This window comes from Caretta caretta, chromosome 5 (genome assembly GCF_965140235.1).
Source record: "Caretta caretta isolate rCarCar2 chromosome 5, rCarCar1.hap1, whole genome shotgun sequence".
Lineage (NCBI taxonomy): Eukaryota > Metazoa > Chordata > Testudines > Cheloniidae > Caretta > Caretta caretta.
Window position 1 is genome coordinate 74,617,687 of NC_134210.1, and position 17,962 is coordinate 74,635,648.

The 17,962-nt window shown below is 41.8% G+C and overlaps 1 protein-coding gene across 1 annotated transcript in view; it reads left to right on the plus strand.

The window, feature by feature from the left end:
* Window positions 1–17,354, plus strand: part of LVRN (laeverin) — a 62,411-nt gene extending 45,057 nt beyond the window's left edge. The window contains exons 16-20 of the mRNA XM_048851140.2: window positions 530–637; window positions 4,667–4,837; window positions 7,363–7,503; window positions 9,513–9,588; window positions 15,388–17,354. Of these exons, the coding sequence (XP_048707097.2) occupies window positions 530–637; window positions 4,667–4,837; window positions 7,363–7,503; window positions 9,513–9,588; window positions 15,388–15,534 (643 nt within the window). The 3' untranslated portion in view covers window positions 15,535–17,354. The remainder of the gene's footprint in view (window positions 1–529; window positions 638–4,666; window positions 4,838–7,362; window positions 7,504–9,512; window positions 9,589–15,387) is intronic.
* Window positions 17,355–17,962: the final 608 nt, after the last annotated feature.

Consider the following 17,962-nt stretch of genomic DNA (forward strand, 5'->3'; position numbering starts at 1 on the left):
TCAGAATTGGGGGAGGGGGTTAGTAAATTTAGTACTAGAGAATGATAGTGATTTAACACCCTGGAGCATGATATCCCTGATTTATCCATAGAACTTTTGCACCATAGCTATTAGCAGGGCAAGTAGGTCCCCCTGCTCCTTTGTACTTCAGACCTGACCTAAAGGAACGACTTCTAAAGATTAAAGGTAATTCAGTTTGCATGGGCACTGAATCCTTAACATCTCTGTTGAGACATGACTGTTATAGCAGTAGGGTCAGATCTCACAGTGGCAAGTGCAGTGTAAGAACATGGATAGATAGGTTTGTGGTGGGACTAGAATATATTTAAACCTTGCTAATCCCTACAAACATCTCTGTGCCATCTCTGAGACTGCTATTTGGTTATGTTTTTATTATTGAACCTGCTGTTATTAGCAGAAGACTTCCTGAGATGTAATGTCATTTGATAAAATTATGTTATAGTTAAAAATTATTCATTGGGATAATGCAAAATGTGTAATATGTGTCCTTTTTTTACTTCCCTTCAAGAATTTATTTGGAAAAACTTATTAATACAGCATGTTGGCTGGGTCTCCAAGACTGTTTAAACCTATCTTCTGAACTTTACACTAAGTGGATGGAGAACCCTGACAATGAGTAAGAATGACAATGTAATATTATAGATATGTATATATGGATGTGTAAGTCAGATTTAAATTTAACAGGCCATTACATGGGCAGGTAGTGTAGGGGAGGTTCCTTGTGCACTTCTCTTCTTCCTATACAGATTGGTAAGACCTAAATTGTAAAAACGTAAATTGATATAATATTTAGTGCTTTTTCAGGTAAACTTGACTTTCATGAAGGATGCAGTTTGACGGCCCTGGAAATTGAACTCTGTCTAAGCACCAAAGAGGCAAAGTGCAGATAAGGCTGTGGAAGTATCCTCAGCACTCTCTCAGTTTGCCTCAATTCTAACCTCTGGGTATTGTCTATACCCATTTAATCTTTAGCTGAGCCAAACACTGCTAGTTGTGGTGGTGGTTTGTGACGTGGGCACTTGCCCATATCAAATCATTTCATATGTGCTACTTAACAACTATTCACTGTAAATAGCTTTTAGCCATTACAAACCCAGGGCCTGATCAGGCAAAGGTTACTCTAAATTGAAGTGTCCTTGATTTCAATGAGTCTCTAAGAGGGCGTGTAAGCAGCACATGACAGCTGTTGGCAGGACCAAGGTTCTAGGCAGGATTTTAATAAGCAATGCAGAAGTACCAGTCTGCCATGACATCCATTGCCCTATACAACATTAAGGTTGAAAATGTAAATGAATAAAAAGGCAGGCAATTCAAAAAGCAGGTTCCCACAGAGACATTAACTTTGTTACATTGCATACACTGTATATGTTACCGTATGACTTTCACAGCTTCAACAGTAGTGTAAACTGTGACATACAGCATCACTGTGGGAAATTTTACAGTTGCATATGGCATTGTTGTGGGGGGAGCTTGACAGTTACAATGTTTTATTTTGATAGGTTTTTATTAAGGCTGTATAATATGGTAAAAACAAATAAATCCACAATTAGAACATATCCAGAAGCACCCTAAATGGATTTCACAAACTGAAATCAAAAGTGCATGTTGGACTTTTATGTAACTAAAGATGGCCTATATTTGTCAACAAAACCATGTTAGAGTATTCCATTGCAAGAAAAGCCCATATGGCATATTGTAATTCTCACTTCTCTTTTCCTCCCTCTTTTCTTGTTTTTCTATGCAATTATGATAGTTTTGGCACCGGTGAGTCTATGTTCTGTTTATTATTCTTATCCTTTTTATATTTTTATTTTACCTGTTGTAGTATAGTTACTAAATGTGAACAAAAATGTTGTTGGCTCTTATTTGAATCTATGTTCATAAAATCGATGGCTAAGTCAGCTGAACTTGTAGTATTTATAATAAAGTTGGAGGGGGAGGGGCTTAGTAGCTTTGTAATGACTGAACTCATAAAAACTTCTTTTAAAGGTAAACTGAAAAGCTTTAAAATGTTAATCACTATTTAGTATCCAAAATAGAATATTCTTATTATTGTGTAATGTCAGCTGTAAATACTGCAGTTAAGGAAGCAAGATGATTTTCATCATTATCTCCTATTTTCAGTTGTTCATAATTAAGGCTACAATTTTGGCACAGACATTTTTAGTAAATTTAACAGCAGAAGTGTGTGTGGGGGGGAATAAATTATGGAAGGATGAGGATCACCAGTAATGTATTTCTTGCTACATGCACCTACACAAAAGCTTTTAAGTAGCAAAAGCAACTGTTGTTGTTAATAAGTGTGAGGCTAAGGTTGGGGATAAGTTGTAGAGTGAGCTCGCCCCACCCTTAACCTGGAGTGGAACTCCTGTCCCACTGGGCTGGTCCTGGCTCCCCACTTCAGGCACTGCAATCTGGTGCCCCTTGAACCCTTCACAGATGGAGACAGAAATTGGATGGCTCAAACCTAGTGGCACTGCAACCCATATATCAGGTCACAGTGCCACTCAGTTGAGGAAGCGGGGGAGGAATCAAATCTGTTTTAATAACCATTGCCAAGATTTCACAGACTTTATTCAAATTCATGATTGCCGTGACCTCTCTAACAAAATCAGTCTTATTCATAATTTTTTTGAAATATTTATCTTCCAGGCTGAAACTTTCCATGCTTAGTCTGAGTCCAAAATTGCACTTTTTCAAAAGTTTGAGTTTCTGTTTTTGAGTTAGGTGGAAAAAAAATACTTGTTCTGATTTCATAATGAATAAGACCATTCTTTCTTTGCATACAGTTAGTTCACACAACTAGTCTTTAAAACTTCACGTGGCCAGTCCTCACTAAGGAATGGCTGCCATCTATATTTGAAAAACAAGTGCAATTCTGAAGCTATAAGTGATTCAAATATGTTCATTACTAAGTTTTTAATGAGAAAAAATAGCATGGGGCAAGGAGGCTCCCTACATTTCAGTTCATGGATTTTTTTCCCCACAGATTGATCAATATATAGGGAGGCACAATTTTTCTACACACTGAACTGGAAAACACACCAAACCTGTAACAGACACAAGATCTGCAGAGAAATCCTTTTGGGTGCTGAAACAGTGCATTCATGCTACCCCCCAAGTTCCTTTTCTCCCTCCTGACAGCACAGTTCACAATGCAGTCATTCTGTCATAGGCTGACAATGTCATTATCTTCCATAGTGACATCCCCACAGGCTTGAAAGGGGATATTGCTATGGAGAGCAACCATCCCGTGATGGTTACTGCCTAGGTGCACTTACTGCCTAGGCGCACTTCCTCCTGACCCATGAAGCTCCAATCAAGTGGACTTGGGGTAATGGGGTTTTACAGGATCTGTGGAAAGAACATGCTGTGGAACCCCTGCTCCCCTTTTCCCACACCCACCAGCCAATATCTTCCAGGTTTTTCTTCCTTTTACTCATGGGAGCAATATGGGCCTAACCTATTCCCTGTGGCATTGGGAAACTGTGTCACACTACAGCTCTACAGAGCTGTGTGTTGCACATGTGTATAGTGCTTTAGATAGACTCCCCTCTCCCCCTGCATTTTCAGAATGGTTGAGGTGCAAAGCCATGGAGCTGTGTAAAACAAAATGATATAACTCTATCATGCCAGAACTAGGTTTCCTGCCCCATTGTTTCTCCTCAGTTATTTTCCTGTCCATGGTGTTCCTTTTTTCTGTTTTGCCCTATTCTTTTAGAAGAAGGAAATGAAATTTTAAAAAGCCTATGCTAGTTTTAATGGTAAGTAAAGTAATGGTAAGTTAATACAGAGACATTAGGAAAATAGAACGTTCAGAGTCTTATAGCAGTGGGTCCCTTCCTGCCATAGGGAATCAACCAAAAAATCCAGTTGATATAAAATGTTTGTAAAGTGCATAGAGATCTTCACATGTATGATATGTTATTATTTCAGTAGAATAGTTAATATTGCTAACAACAAGAAGATTTAGCACCCTGTGCTGTTTTAGTGTTAATGACACTTTTGACTGTTGCAGAAGAAACAAATATTTTCACTCTGGGCTCAGCATGTAAAATGTAGCAGTAGACGAGCCTGAAGGTGTTTTGGATTTGGGTTTTGTTGCAAAATACATCACTTTGTAGGTACCATCCTCTGAAGTGTGAGTAGTGGGAGACAATCTGCTGCATGGAGAGGCAACCATTCTCTTTCTTCATCTTGCATTCTCAAAACATATGGCTCTCTTCTTGAAATGGATAGTGTTTTCCTATCACCTGCACTGCTGGGATAGGCCCTTCTCAGAAAGGCCTTTTGGGTGGTGTTTTCATGCAAATGTCATCACATTAGGATGTGATATCACCATATTGTGATGTGACACAAGGATGTTAATTATGTTGGCTAATATGAACTGTTTGCCCAGCCATATTAAAAAAGCTATTCAGTTCACCTTCAAGCATCTCTGTTGTGGTAATGCTTGAATAATAAATGTAAAAATGCAGTCCTCAAATCTAGTTGCTTTTCAGATTTTTGTTCTGTGTTTAGTGCTCTTTTGTGATTATTTTATATTGTAATTGGTGAACATAATATATAATTTTCTGCCATATTTTAGCTGCTTGTTTTCATTTTATAGCAATATGGTGTCAACAACTATTATTCTATTTTACAGGATTCCCTTTACTATTAAAAGAACAATCTGTTGTTATGGTGTTGCAATGGGAAGTGATAAAGAATGGGACTTTGCATGGAAAATGTATAATCATAATAATTCCAAAGAAATAGATAAGGATATAATGCTCTTTGCCATGAGTTGCACCAGAGAGTCCTGGTTGCTTTACAGGTGACTTTGCTCAAATCATATTTTTAATGTATTTAACAGTAAATCATTAATTTCTTGGTTAAGGGTAAAAATAGATATTAATTCAATAATAAGTTATCCATTGTTTAAAGTGCAGTCCTACTCCTAAAAATAGCTTTATAAACATTGCATTATTGAGTCCATAATTACCATAAGTATCATTTCTCAATGGCTTCAAAGAAAATCTGCTTAGCTTATAAGTAAAAATATAGCGAAGCTGGATTCTATGATTGTTTATGTCCACTTCGCACCACTGAGAAGCACAAGATAGACAGGCAAGCAGAGCATCTCTCTCTTATTGGGGTAAACTCCATTGGTATAAAGCTTGCAGAGGCAGCATAGCTGCCTCCTGTGGCAGCCACTCCTCTGCCATGGGGGGCATGTCAGGAGATGGAAGGAGTATATCGAGGGCGAGGGTGGGAACAGAAAAGACATGATAGAGCAGAGCACTGCTATGCTGATGCTCCATTGTTCTGTGGTCATTTAAGGACCTTATGCCACTTTTTATAAGTTAGAGCTTGTCCTTACCAGCTCTAACCAGTTCTGGGAACTTCCCCTGGCTCCCTGATGGCCCTCTCCTCCCTTTGCCTGAGAGAGTGAGAATCCAATGCGTTTTTCCAAATGGCAGTCTGCAAAGTCACTTAGGAAGAGGAAAGTCAAGATGGGCTCGTTCTGTCTCGCAAACAGTAAATATTCTACAATTAGAAATTAGTTAACAATCCTGTCTCTGTTGCTCAGCCAGAGAAAATTTAGGTGACCTGCACCTGCCTTATGCATGTGGCAACTACCAGTGGGGAGCCTCTGAGAACACAGCTCCTTTGGCAGCCCCGAGACGTTCTGGTTAAACTTGGATTTAAACTTGGAGAGTGGTCAGTTTGGATGAGCTATTGCCAGCAGGAGAGTGAGTTTGTGTGTGTGTGTGTCCCGAGGGGGGGGGGGGGGGAAGGTGGGGTGTGAGAGAGCTCGGATTTGTGCTGGACATGGCCCACCTTGATTACCATGCACATTGTAGGGAGAGTGGTCACTTTGGATGAGCTATTACCAGCAGGAGAGTGAGTTTGTGTGTGTATGGGGGTGGGGGGGTGAGAAAACCTGGATTTGTGCTGGAAATGGCCCACCTTGATTATCATGCACATTGTAGGGAGAGTGGTCACTTTGGATGAGCTATTACCAGCAGGAGAGTGAGTTTGTGTGTGTGGTTTTTGGAGGGGGATGCGGGGGTGAGAGAACCTGGATTTGTGCAGGAAATGGCCCACCTTGATTATCATGCACATTGTGAAGAGAGTTGTCACTTTGGATGGGCTATTACCAGCAGGAGAGTGAGTTTGTGTGTAGGGGGGTGGAGGGTGAGAAAACCTGGATTTGTGCTGGAAATGGCCCAACTTGATGGTCACTTTAGATAAGCTATTACCAGCAGGACAGTGGGGTGGGAGGAGGTATTGTTTCATGATCTCTGTGTGTATATAATATCTGCTGCAGTTTCCACGGTATGCATCCGATGAAGTGAGCTGTAGCTCACGAAAACTCATGCTCAAATAAATTGGTTAGTCTCTAAGGTGCCACAAGTACTCGTTTTCTTTTTGGCAGCCATGTTGCTCTGGAGGGTGGGAAGCATTCCTTAGGCACTAGGGACTTACCCAGGAGATCTGTGGCATTTCTGTTATCTTGACATACCCCATTATGGCATGAAGGGTCCTGCTTCCTGCTCACTCTGCAGCAGGGCAAACCCCAACCTTGCTCCTGACAGGATGAGTCCATAGAAACTAAGAATCTATGGATTTTTTTCTGTGGAAGGGATAATTTGCCCCTAACATTTTCTGAGTAGTGCAAACATAAGGAAAATGAATATGCCCATACCCTGTGAAATGCTTTTTCTACATTGAGAACGTAAACCCAGTAAGTAATGAATGGTTAATGTTTATATTAAACATAAAAAGAAAAGGAGGACTTGTGGCACCTTAGAGACTAACAAATTTATTTGAGCGTAAGCTTTCGTGAGCTACAGCTCACTTCATCGGATGCATTCAGTGGAAAATACAGTGGGGAGATTTATATACACAGAGAACACGAAACAATGGGTGTTACCATACACACTGTAAGGAGAGTGATCAGGAAAGGTGAGCTATTACCAGCAGGAGAGCGGGGGGCTACAAAAGGGTTCCTCCCCTCCCCGCTCTCCTGCTGGTAATAGCTCACCTTTCCTGATCACTCTCCTTACAGTGTGTATGGTAACACCCATTGTTTCGTGTTCTCTGTGTATATAAATCTCCCCACTGTATTTTCCACTGAATGCATCCGATGAAGTGAGCTGTAGCTCACGAAAGCTTACGCTCAAATAAATTGGTTAGTCTCTAAGGTGCCACAAGTACTCCTTTTCTTTTTGCAGATACAGACTAACACAGCTGCTACTCTGCTATATAAAACATGATACTCTAATGATACAGGCAGCTCATAAGGTCAATGTTTGTATTCTAAATAGTTATATTTTCAATGTATTTTTCCAACAGATATTTGCAGTACTCACTCAACAATTCATTATTGTCTTCTAATAATACGGCCATAATCATTTCAAATGTGGCATCTACTGAGATTGGCCAACGCATAGCTTGGGAATTTGTAACAGAAAATTGGCTACTTTTAAATGAAAGGTATGGTGAGCAACCAAATGATGTAATTCATCTTTATTTCTACAGTTGTTTCTCTGACTCTCTTCTCTACCTTAAGTTTGAGCTGTAGAGCCCAATTGCAGATGTTCTACTCCAGAAGTGCCTGCATTTCCATGGTGGTCTAAGTGATTCCTACATAGAAAGGATAGAATTATCAGAAGGGCTCAGTTTTCATTAGGGCACCAAAATAAGTGCCTGGAAGAGCTCAACAGAAGTATGCTTGTGTCCCCATAAATGTTTCAATGGGAGCTAAGGGGTGCTGACCCGCTTTGAAAAATCTGGACCCTATTTTGGTGACTAAATGGGAGCTGAGCTTTTCTGAAAATCTGGCCCCAACTGTAAGACGGTGAGCATTTAAAAATCTGACTTATAGTGCTACCTTTTAAGTGCTTTGTGGCAAAAAACATTTAAAAAATGTGAGGGTTTACTGTTTGTTAAATAGCATGCAAACTGGTATACTCCAGAGTTCCATACACTCCATACAGCACAAATATTTAAATTGGAAGCACTGGAAGGTAGTTGGATCCTATAACTCATTGGTAAGAGTAGGAAAGGGTATGGTCCAAATATTGTGGCAGGAGAATGGCTGGTTATCTATGAATGAGATGTTGGGGGCAGATAAAAAAGGAAGGATTGGTATATGTGTAGTATGATTCCGGAAGCAAGGAGAATGAACAGAGGAGGTTTAAAGAGTGGTCAGACATGGTGGGGGGAAGGGTGAGTGGGCAGGAACGCTTTTGGATCAGATGGGCATCCAAACTTTCAGATGGAAAATGCTATTGCTCTTTCGTTTTATCCATCATGAGTTTATCAAGGCTATCAATATAATGGTTTAAGACAATACAGGCTTCCTGTATATAAATATGAAACTTTCCAGTTCAGCCTCTTTACCGAGTAAAGCCTGGGACAAATTGTATGGCAAACATGCAGTCAGCTTTTATATAGTAGGAAAATGCATTCTTATTTGGAAATGTTAGATGCTTGCATAGGGGAGTCCTGCATGGCATAAAGCTGGGATAGCCTCATTTACACCATGTGCTACTAGCCTCCCCAGCACAGGAGGTGGAACAAAAGTGGGATGGGATGTGGTTGTATCCTTTTGCACTCCTGCTATCCCTGGCTGGCAGAATGGTCCCAAGAGGACCATTACTGTGGTATAACGTAGAGCAGCCATTTGATCTTGCGTGTGTGCAACATAACTTAGTCCCTAACGATAACCCAGTGTAGGGCCAGTTGTGGCATCTTTTGCCACCACAACCTGTCCCCTGGCAAAATTTTTGTGCCACTGTGGATCACTGCACAATTATACTGATGTGAAATCTGTTGTGAATCTGGTCCCCCACTTTCAAATGAAAACCCTGCCAATAGGAATATACTGAGATATCTGAAACTACATTTTAATCCTACTAGGGCAAATGATGAAAGGGGCATAACTCCCATTGAATTAAATGATTATTTAACCTTGCTTACTCCAGGGCTGGATATAGTCCCTAGTATCTTTTATATCATAATATGCCATGGCTCTGATTCAATACACTGATATTTCTCTTCCTCCTTCAAACTCTTGCACCTGATTATTTGCATGTGACTGACAATGGATGAGCATATTATTCTAGTCTCTTCTAACTTGATTATGATTTTTAGCTGTGTATAAATGGCAGAGTTTACCCGATTAGAAAAGTCAGATGATTCCTGTCTATTTACCCTAGAGTGAGAGCAAATCTTTTACAGAAAGGAAAATTATTTGTAAACTGCACTCTGCATCCAGCATAAATATTTGCCTCACAAATTTAAACTCTGAGAATATTTCTTTAAATAATGGGGGGGAGGAGAGAACTCAGACTACTAAATTTCAGTTTCAAAGTTTCAACATAATAATAGATTAGGCTTGGCGAATATGCTTGCAGAAGAGGAACTCAGGCTGATGGCATATTTACCAACATATTATCAAAATGCTTCTCTTCCTGACTGATATTTATATTACTTTATAGGCATGGGAATGGAATACTACAGAGATTATTGAGAATTATGGAAAACTTTGTCAATACAGACTTACAGATCCAAGAGGTAAGTTACTTACTGGATAAATAACTAATTTAAATCTTGCTGTCAATTTGTAAATAGTATTTTTTAAAATTACATATTTCTTAAAAAAACATGGAAAACATGAATTGTATTGAATACATATATGGAAACTCATTGTACCCAGACCAAATCCCCCACTTTCTCTTCACCCAGACCTGTTTCTCCCCCGTGCACCTAGCTCTACACCCGGACCCCTCCTGCTGCCCCACACCCAGCCCTGTGCTTTTCCCCCATATTGCCATGTCCCCAGCTCCAAGTTCTCTCCCCTGCACCCAGCCCCATGCTCTTACTCAGTGAGACATCATCCTCATCAGGAGGCAAACTGTCATGGGAGCCCTTGTCCCCATCCTCTTCCTTCATATCAGCTTCTCAAGGAAGCACCAAAAGCCCAGATTTAACCCGCCAACATTCCTCCCTCTGGCCCCCAGTCCCAGTCTCCTTGCCTTGCTCCCCTGCCAACCCCCCAGCTTCCAATCCTAGCCTCCCTGCCTAACCAATCTCCAGCTCCCAGTCTCATTGCCCAACCAATCACAGCATCCTCCCCTGGGCTCCCAGGCTCCCCATCCAACCTGTCCTTGCCTCTTCCAGCTCCTAGACCCAGTCCCTTTGTCCAACCTCTTCCAGTCCCCCCACCAATTCCCAATCACAGTTTCTTTTCCTATTCCAGTCCCAGTCTCACCAGACTCCTTGTGCCAGTCTACTCCCTTTCCTTCCTTGGGTCTGGGTTTTGTCCCCTGTGCATTTGGATAAGATGGCTTCCTGGGCTCAGTGGAGGTCCATTGATACCAAAAGAGAGACAGGTTTCAGAGTAGCAGTCGTGTTAGTCTGTAGTCGCAAAAAGAAAAGGAGTACTTGTGGCACCTTAGAGACTAACCAATTTATCTGAGCATAAGCTTTTGTGAGCTACAGCTCACTTCATCGGATGCATTGAGTGGAAAATACAGTAGGGAGATTTATATACACAGTGAACATGAAACAATGGGTGTTTTTATACACACTGTAAGGAGAGTGATCACTTAAGATGAGCTAATACCAGCAGGAGAGCGGGGGCGGAGGGGGGGCGGGGAACCATTTTTAGTGATAATCAAGGTGGGCCATTTCCAGCAGTTGATAAGAACGTCTGATGAACAGTGGGGGGTGGGGGTAAACATGGGGAAATAGTTTTACTTTGTGTAATGACCCATCCACTCCCAGTCTCTATTCAAGCCTAAATTAATTGTATCCAGGTTGCAAATTAAGTCCAATTCAGCAGTCTCTCGTTGGAGTCTGTTTCTGAAGTTTTTTTGTTGAAGAATGGTCACTTTTAGGTCTCTAATCGAGTGACCAGAGAGATTGAAGTGTTCTCCGACTGGTTTTTGAATGTTCTAATTCTTGACGTCTGATTTGTGTCCATTTATTCTTTTGCGTAGAGATTGTCCAGTTTTACCAATGTACATGGCAGAGGGGCATTGCTGGCACATGATGGCATATATCACATTGGTGGATGTGCAGGTGAACGAGCCTCTGATAGTGTGGCTGATGTGATTAGGCCCTATGATGGTGTCCCCTGAATAGATATGTGGACACAGTTGGCAACGGGCTTTGTTGCAAGGATAGGTTCCTGGGTTAGTGGTTCTGTTGTGCAACGAGAGACTGCTGAATTGGAATTAATTTGCAAACTGGATACAATTAACTTAGGCGTGAATAGAGACTGGGATGGGTCATTACACAAAGTAAAACTATTTCTCCATGTTTATTCCCCTCGCCCCTCCCCCGCCCCCCACTGTTCCTCAGACGTTCTTGTCAACTGCTGGAAATGGCCCACCTTGATTATCACTACAAAAGGTTCCCCCGCCCCGCTCTCCTGCTGGTATTAGCTCATCTGAAGTGATCACTCTCCTTACAGTGTGTATGGTAACACCCATTGTTTCGTGTTCTCTGCGTATATAAATCTCCCCACTGTATTTTCCACTGAATGCATCCGATGAAGAGAGCTGTAGCTCACGAAAGCTTATGCTCAAATAAATGTGTTAGTCTCTAAGGTGCCACAAGTACTCCTTTTTTAAAAGGGAGACAGGTTCCCTGCTCTCAGTTGTAGTGTCTGATCATTAGAGGGAAAGGTTGGCTTGGCCCCTGTAGCCCTGGGCTGGAGCATGCTCATTAACTCTGTGGGATGGCACATGCTCAGTTTGGTTACAGGTAGGAGCTGTGAGAGGCTGGAGCAGGCTCAATGAGGATGAAATATTTGGAGAGTTAACTGTTATAATCAAAGTAGTATCTACTGAGCAAATGCCAACTGATTCCCTCCTCCCCTAAAGGCTTATAACTTGGCCTTATCTAAGTGGATTTTCATGGGGACTGCAAAAGGCACATCCCTGATACAAAGACCCCTCTGCCAAATTTCAAGTCCCTGCTCCAAAGCATGAGGGCACTAGAACTGTTCAAAAAAAGGTTGCTAGAAATTTTTAACATGGGCAAAATAATGTATTTTTTCCTAACCTCGTTCTTTGAAATGGCTAAATGATTTTGGACAAAATTTTCCAAATAATTCAGTCTGAGGCAGACTCAGAACATGGAAATTTTCAGCCTAAACTGTTCAAGTTTTACCAAGTTGTAAGCAACTGAAAACAGACACAGGGAACCTTTTTTAACAGGTGGCACTAGGAACCTCCCCTATAATGTATTTACCTGTACAGACAATACGATTTCACTACGGAGGAATTTTAAGATTGCAGTTAGCTTTTCAGTTCAAACTTTTGTTAGGCATAAAAACAAATATTGATTATTACAAAAATGACAGCATTTACTCCCAATCCTTGTCTACTGTAGGATTCCCCCAAAATTTCCACCAATGCTAACACCAGTGCAGCTCGGTTGGTAGGAACAATTCTGGGAGCAATTGTGATACGGTGACCAGACAGCAAGTGTCAAAAATCAGGACTTTTTTTTTTTCAAGGGGTATAGTTGCCTATATAAGACAAATCCCCTAACATCAAGACGTCTGGTCACTCTAAACTGTGTAGTCAGGGCACTAGTAGCTGCTGCTATTTTTAACAACATGTTGTGTAGAGCTGCTGTGAACAGGCTGAGATGACACAATGGTTAAAGTGTCAGTGGCTGCCAGAAGCCGAATCTAGGATTGTGCGGCCCGTGTTACTGCCGCCAGTGGAGCTTCTGTAATGGTAGGAAATTATTCCAGGAAAAAATCCTAGAGTGGACAAACTCATAGAGTAAAGATTGTATTTTCCAGAAATGTACAAGTAAATCCATTCAGGAAATTAGGAGTTCAAAGAAATTGACTCCATCTTACATTCATGGCTGCAGACTAAAGCCTTTTCAGATCTTTCTAGCCTACAAATGCCCCCCCCCTCTCTCTTTTGCAACATTTCTGTCACTCTTTAGGTAGATGTCCATAGAACTTGTGCATAGGCTAGTCTGAAAAAAACAACCCAAGTTATTAATCATAGCTGTTTCTAGTTGTACCCTGGGAGCAATTATTCATCAAAAGCTGATGTCTAAAATTTTATACATCTGGGTAGAGCTCCTTGCTCTGGCTCCTTCATGCTGAAAAGTGGTGGTATGGTGTGAAGGGGACCCCAAAGACATGTCTACACTACAGCTGGGAGCATGCCTCCCAGCCCAGGTAGTCAGACTTGCACTACAAAATTGGCTGGAGGTAGCTAAAAATAGCAGTGTGGATGTTGCGGCTTCAGTGGAGACCCGAGCTCAGACCCAAGGACTCCAAACTGCAATGTCCACACTGCTATTTTTAGAGCATTAGCTCAAGCTGAGCTAGCATAAAGGTCTGTCTATCCATGCTGGGAGGCTCGCTCCCAGATGCAGTGTAGACATACCCTGAAAGTTCTGGTTCCAGCATGGGTGCAGATTTCCCCCAGAGCAAGCACTGTGAAGACAGCCATAAAGCTGTTTCCGAGGATCCTCTCACAAACCATACTGTAGAGGGCATGTTGGGCTGAAAAGGGCATGTGAGGGATGAGACTACAGCCTGCACCAGGGAGGAGTTTGGGGGCAGTGTGTGGCCCAAAGGGCAGCCCTTGGAGGCTACCATAACTTAGGCCAGGTGTTCTTACAACAAATTTTTGGTGGCCTCAAAATGCGGCCACCAACTCTTGCTGGTTGCTGGCTGCTCTGACAATTTTTCCTAAAATACTTTAGGAAAAACAAATAAATATGCACATATTCATGTCCAAAGCATTGTGATTTATCTATGTGGGTTTTTTTTTTTTGCAGACTCGGTAATAAAAATCATGTACAGCTGTCTGTTCTTTACTGGACCTAAACAGAATAGAAACACAAATAAGGTCCTTTGAACATGCTTGTCTTTTTTTTAAAAAAGACTTGCTAGCTATAAGTAAGTCTGCTCTGAAAAGTGATATTTGTATGTTTGTTAATATCACTTTTCACAGCAGACTTACTCAGCCCCAGCAAGCCCGGGGACAAAGTAAGCCCTGGATGGGGAGGTGGCTACAGAGGCAATGGGGCCAAGGGCAATGGGGCACTGGAGGAGGCAGCTGGGGCCAGAGGTAATGGGGGAGGGGGGTGAGCTCAGAGCCAGAGCCCGCCACTGTGCAGCCAGGGAACAGAGCCCAAAGCCCCACATCCAGGGGACAGAACCTCAAGTCCCACAGCTTGAGCCTGCTGTCTGCCACCCCAGGGCTGAAGCCCAACTCCACTATCCTCAGGAACATGGAGAACTCACTGACTGCCTGCTCTTCCAGCTTGTGTGTCTCCAGAGGGGGGCGGGGCCCAACCACTGCTGGTGGCCCCTGGGGAGGGGTTGCTGCTCCCCCCCAATCACTGTCCAGGAAGCTGTGGCTGCAAGAAAAGCCCCTGGTGGCCACATTTGAGAAACACTGACTTAGGCTATGTCTTTTCTGCAACAAAGCTTGGGGGGGGGGAGGGGCTGGTGGTGGGGGGGGGGTTACAGCAGGATGACTAATGCTCTTTAGCTATCCCACTGTAAAATCCTAGTGGGGACAAGGCACTGACATTTTTACCATGAGGAGCTAGGCAAGATCAACACTACGCCCCTGCCTCTGGTGGACTTCACCAAGTTTACCGAGTGGTAAGACTACAGCACCTTGTCTGTGCTAGGATTTTACAACAGGATAGCTAACATGCATTAGTTATCCTGCAGTAAAGTCATGCCTTTTTTGGCAAGCCTATAAGTTACACTGGGTGCCTCTCCAGCCCTCAGATTTACCCAAGACCAGGAGGGCATAAAACTGCTTTAAAGCCATCTTAACCCCCTTCCTCCTGGGCTATGTTCTATGCTATGCCTCTAAGAGGCACAGCACAGAATCTCACCCCAGAATTCTGCTGTCTGTAACTATAGGTGTGAACTACTTTGAAAAAGAAAAGGTGCCAGGCCAGTGAAGCCTCAAAGCTCCGCAGATGCAGAGTTCCTGCTTTCATCTTTAAGGGGCTCAATTTTCAGCAGTGCAGGGCACTCCCACTCTGAAAATCATCCCCTTTAAGGTATCCCAATCTGGGCCCCCAAAATCACTTTTGAACATTTAAGCCACAGTATAGGAGCTTTGCAGAGCAAGCACCTTCCTAAGCTAAAGTTTTAAGTGTCAAATTCTGGCTCCATTGATGTCAAATGCAAAACTCCCATTGATTTCAGTGAGATCAGTATTGTACCTTTAAATGTAAATTTAAACCCTAAATGTAAAAAACAAGCTCTTATCTAGACAGTTATAAGACATCTGTCGAAAGTGCATTAAATTTTTCAACTCAAAGTACTCTGTAGACTAACTTTATGTATCTATATTTTTTTAGTTGCAGCTTTTTTACAATACTACACTGGACGAGGATCTACGGACTGCTACTACTGAAACATTGCAGTTTGCAAAGTTTGCAAATAAGGAAAGGAGAAAACTCATAGCCAGATTTACTGATTGGTTACGGAAAAATATAGATGACTGACTTCTGAAATCTGTTTCTCACATATATTCTATTAGAATATAGCTTGCTAGCATTTTTATACTATTTTATGATTTAATAAAGAGATGAAGCACATGATTTATATTCGAAACCAAAGATTCTAACCACAAAGCCAGACCAACCTGATTCACAATGGAAGGATAAAATTCTACAGAAAACATGCAAGAAAACTATCTGCATATTACATCTATCTTATTTCCCTATGGGATGATGCTTGAGAGACTTATTCTTAAATAAAGTCAAGAAAAATCTGCAGAAACATTTTTAAAATATGTCAGCACTTTTGGGGAATCAGCCCTGTGGTTAAAACACAGGACTTGAAGTTAGAAGACTTGGGTTTTATTCTCTGTTCTGACACTGGCTTGCTGTGTGACCTTTAGGCAAGTCGTTTAATCACACTGAGCCTCAGTTTTTGTATTTGTGAAAAGGGAATGGGGACGATAATATGTAAGTTAGAGCAGCGTTATGGAACTTTAACTCTTGAATGTTTGTTTGTGAAGTGCCTCTTGATCCTCAGAGGGAAGGCACTACAGGAATCCAAAGCTTACGTTTTTATATATTGAGTGCTTTTTCATCTACACTAAATTTCATTAGAGAATTTGTAGAAGTTTTACTTTCTTCCTGCCTATTATTAGGCTTAATGGAGATGACTGACAGCCAAATAAAACTCAGGCCATTAGTATTAAAGCAAGTCTATTAGCTTTTGGTTAAAGTGTATTAGTTTGTGGGTTTGTTTATTTGCACAGTTAACAAATTATGAAAAAATGAAGTTGCACCACTACCCCAATAAACAAAGAAAGTAATATTACATTACCTTAGGGAAACCCAGTGAGGAAGTAACAGGCAGTGTTATAAAGGAAATAAAGAGCACAAAACAGAGCAATATCCAGGATTTCAAAATCAGAGTTTTCAATGTGGAAAATTCTTTGTTGGGTTCCCAGTGCGCATACGAGGACGCTGACAGCCACATCCTTAGCCCCAACTAAGGGTATGTCTAAACTTGGAGCTGGGGGTGCGATTCCCAGACTGAGGAGACATGTAGCTGTGGCAGCACGGGCAGCAGGAAAGGCTGGCCACCCTGAGTACGTGCCTATGGTCTTGGATGGGTACGTACGCCGGGTGGGTAGCCCCTCCCACTGCTCCTATGGCTGTGGCTACACTCTATTTTTAGCACACCCGCTTGATCAGAACTAGTGCAGGAGTGTCTCCTGGAGCTTGGAATCACACCCCCAGCTCAAAGGGTAGTTACACACTTAGTCTCCTCTGCACCTCTCCAATGGTGCAAAGTATAATTAAAGCTGCCTTTAGGCAGTACTGGAGAATTCTGTCAGCACAAGGGACATATCTGATGATGTAGCCAGCTCTATGCTAGACACTCCTGGTCTCCCCAGCACCCATTCCAGGATGGGGAGGGTTTGGGGGCGGAATGCAATATGTTCCACTGATCATGGATCGCAAAGGAGCTGCTCCCTGCTAGCATGACTTAGAGCTTCTTCAGATAGATGCATGACTGATTTGTCCCCCTGCAGGATTGGTGCGAGGTGGAAAGGAATGGAATGACACCTAGGCTACCCCAGGTGGGCACAGCTCTACACAATCTCACTGCAGGATTTATGTACCTAACTTTCAGCACCCAGCCTATCCAAACCATTGTCTTTCTCAGCTATCTGTAACCATTCTCCCCTTTTCTAGTTTACAGAAATGTCAGGTTTTTTCCTGAATAAAAATATGTTAATAATTTAATCACCAATCTGTAAATATTTACAAAAGCAATTGTAAATAAGAAAATATTTCAAAATCAATTAATTGTGTGATTAATTGTGTGCTTCTTTAATAACATACCCTTTATATCCTTACAGCAACAATATAGTGATTGATTTTCCTAGAGTGTATGCCATATTGTATGTCTCTTTTCAAGCCTGCGACTAAAGAGCAGGAAGAAACCCAGAATTACTTGGTGCCTAATGTTGGCAGCCACTCAAAGAAAAGGAAGGCAAAACTTTTACCTTTTGTTACTGCTTCTTGCTCTGCTGAGAATAGACAGTTGAAAACATGTCTAAGAACGTATCCCTTTTCCAGGTAATTCTGTCTGAAATAACTGTAGAGGCAGAATAGCAGGGAGAGAATTACTTAGATTTGTTCAAGGATGAAAATAACAATATGGTATCTCTAGTACTAGCCCTGCCCTTTCAGCCTGCTGTCATAAGCAAAATTTTCTGTGAGAGAAAGAGAGCCTCAATTACTGATCCCATTATGGACCCAGGCATGCTAAAATTCGACCAGAACAAAGACAATTGATTTAAAAATATAATTGTATATAAACATTCGAGGCTGATCCACAATTAATGTCAGATCTCTCTCATACTATAGCTGTCAAGAAAAACTACTTCAGCCTGCTTGGTGTAATTCT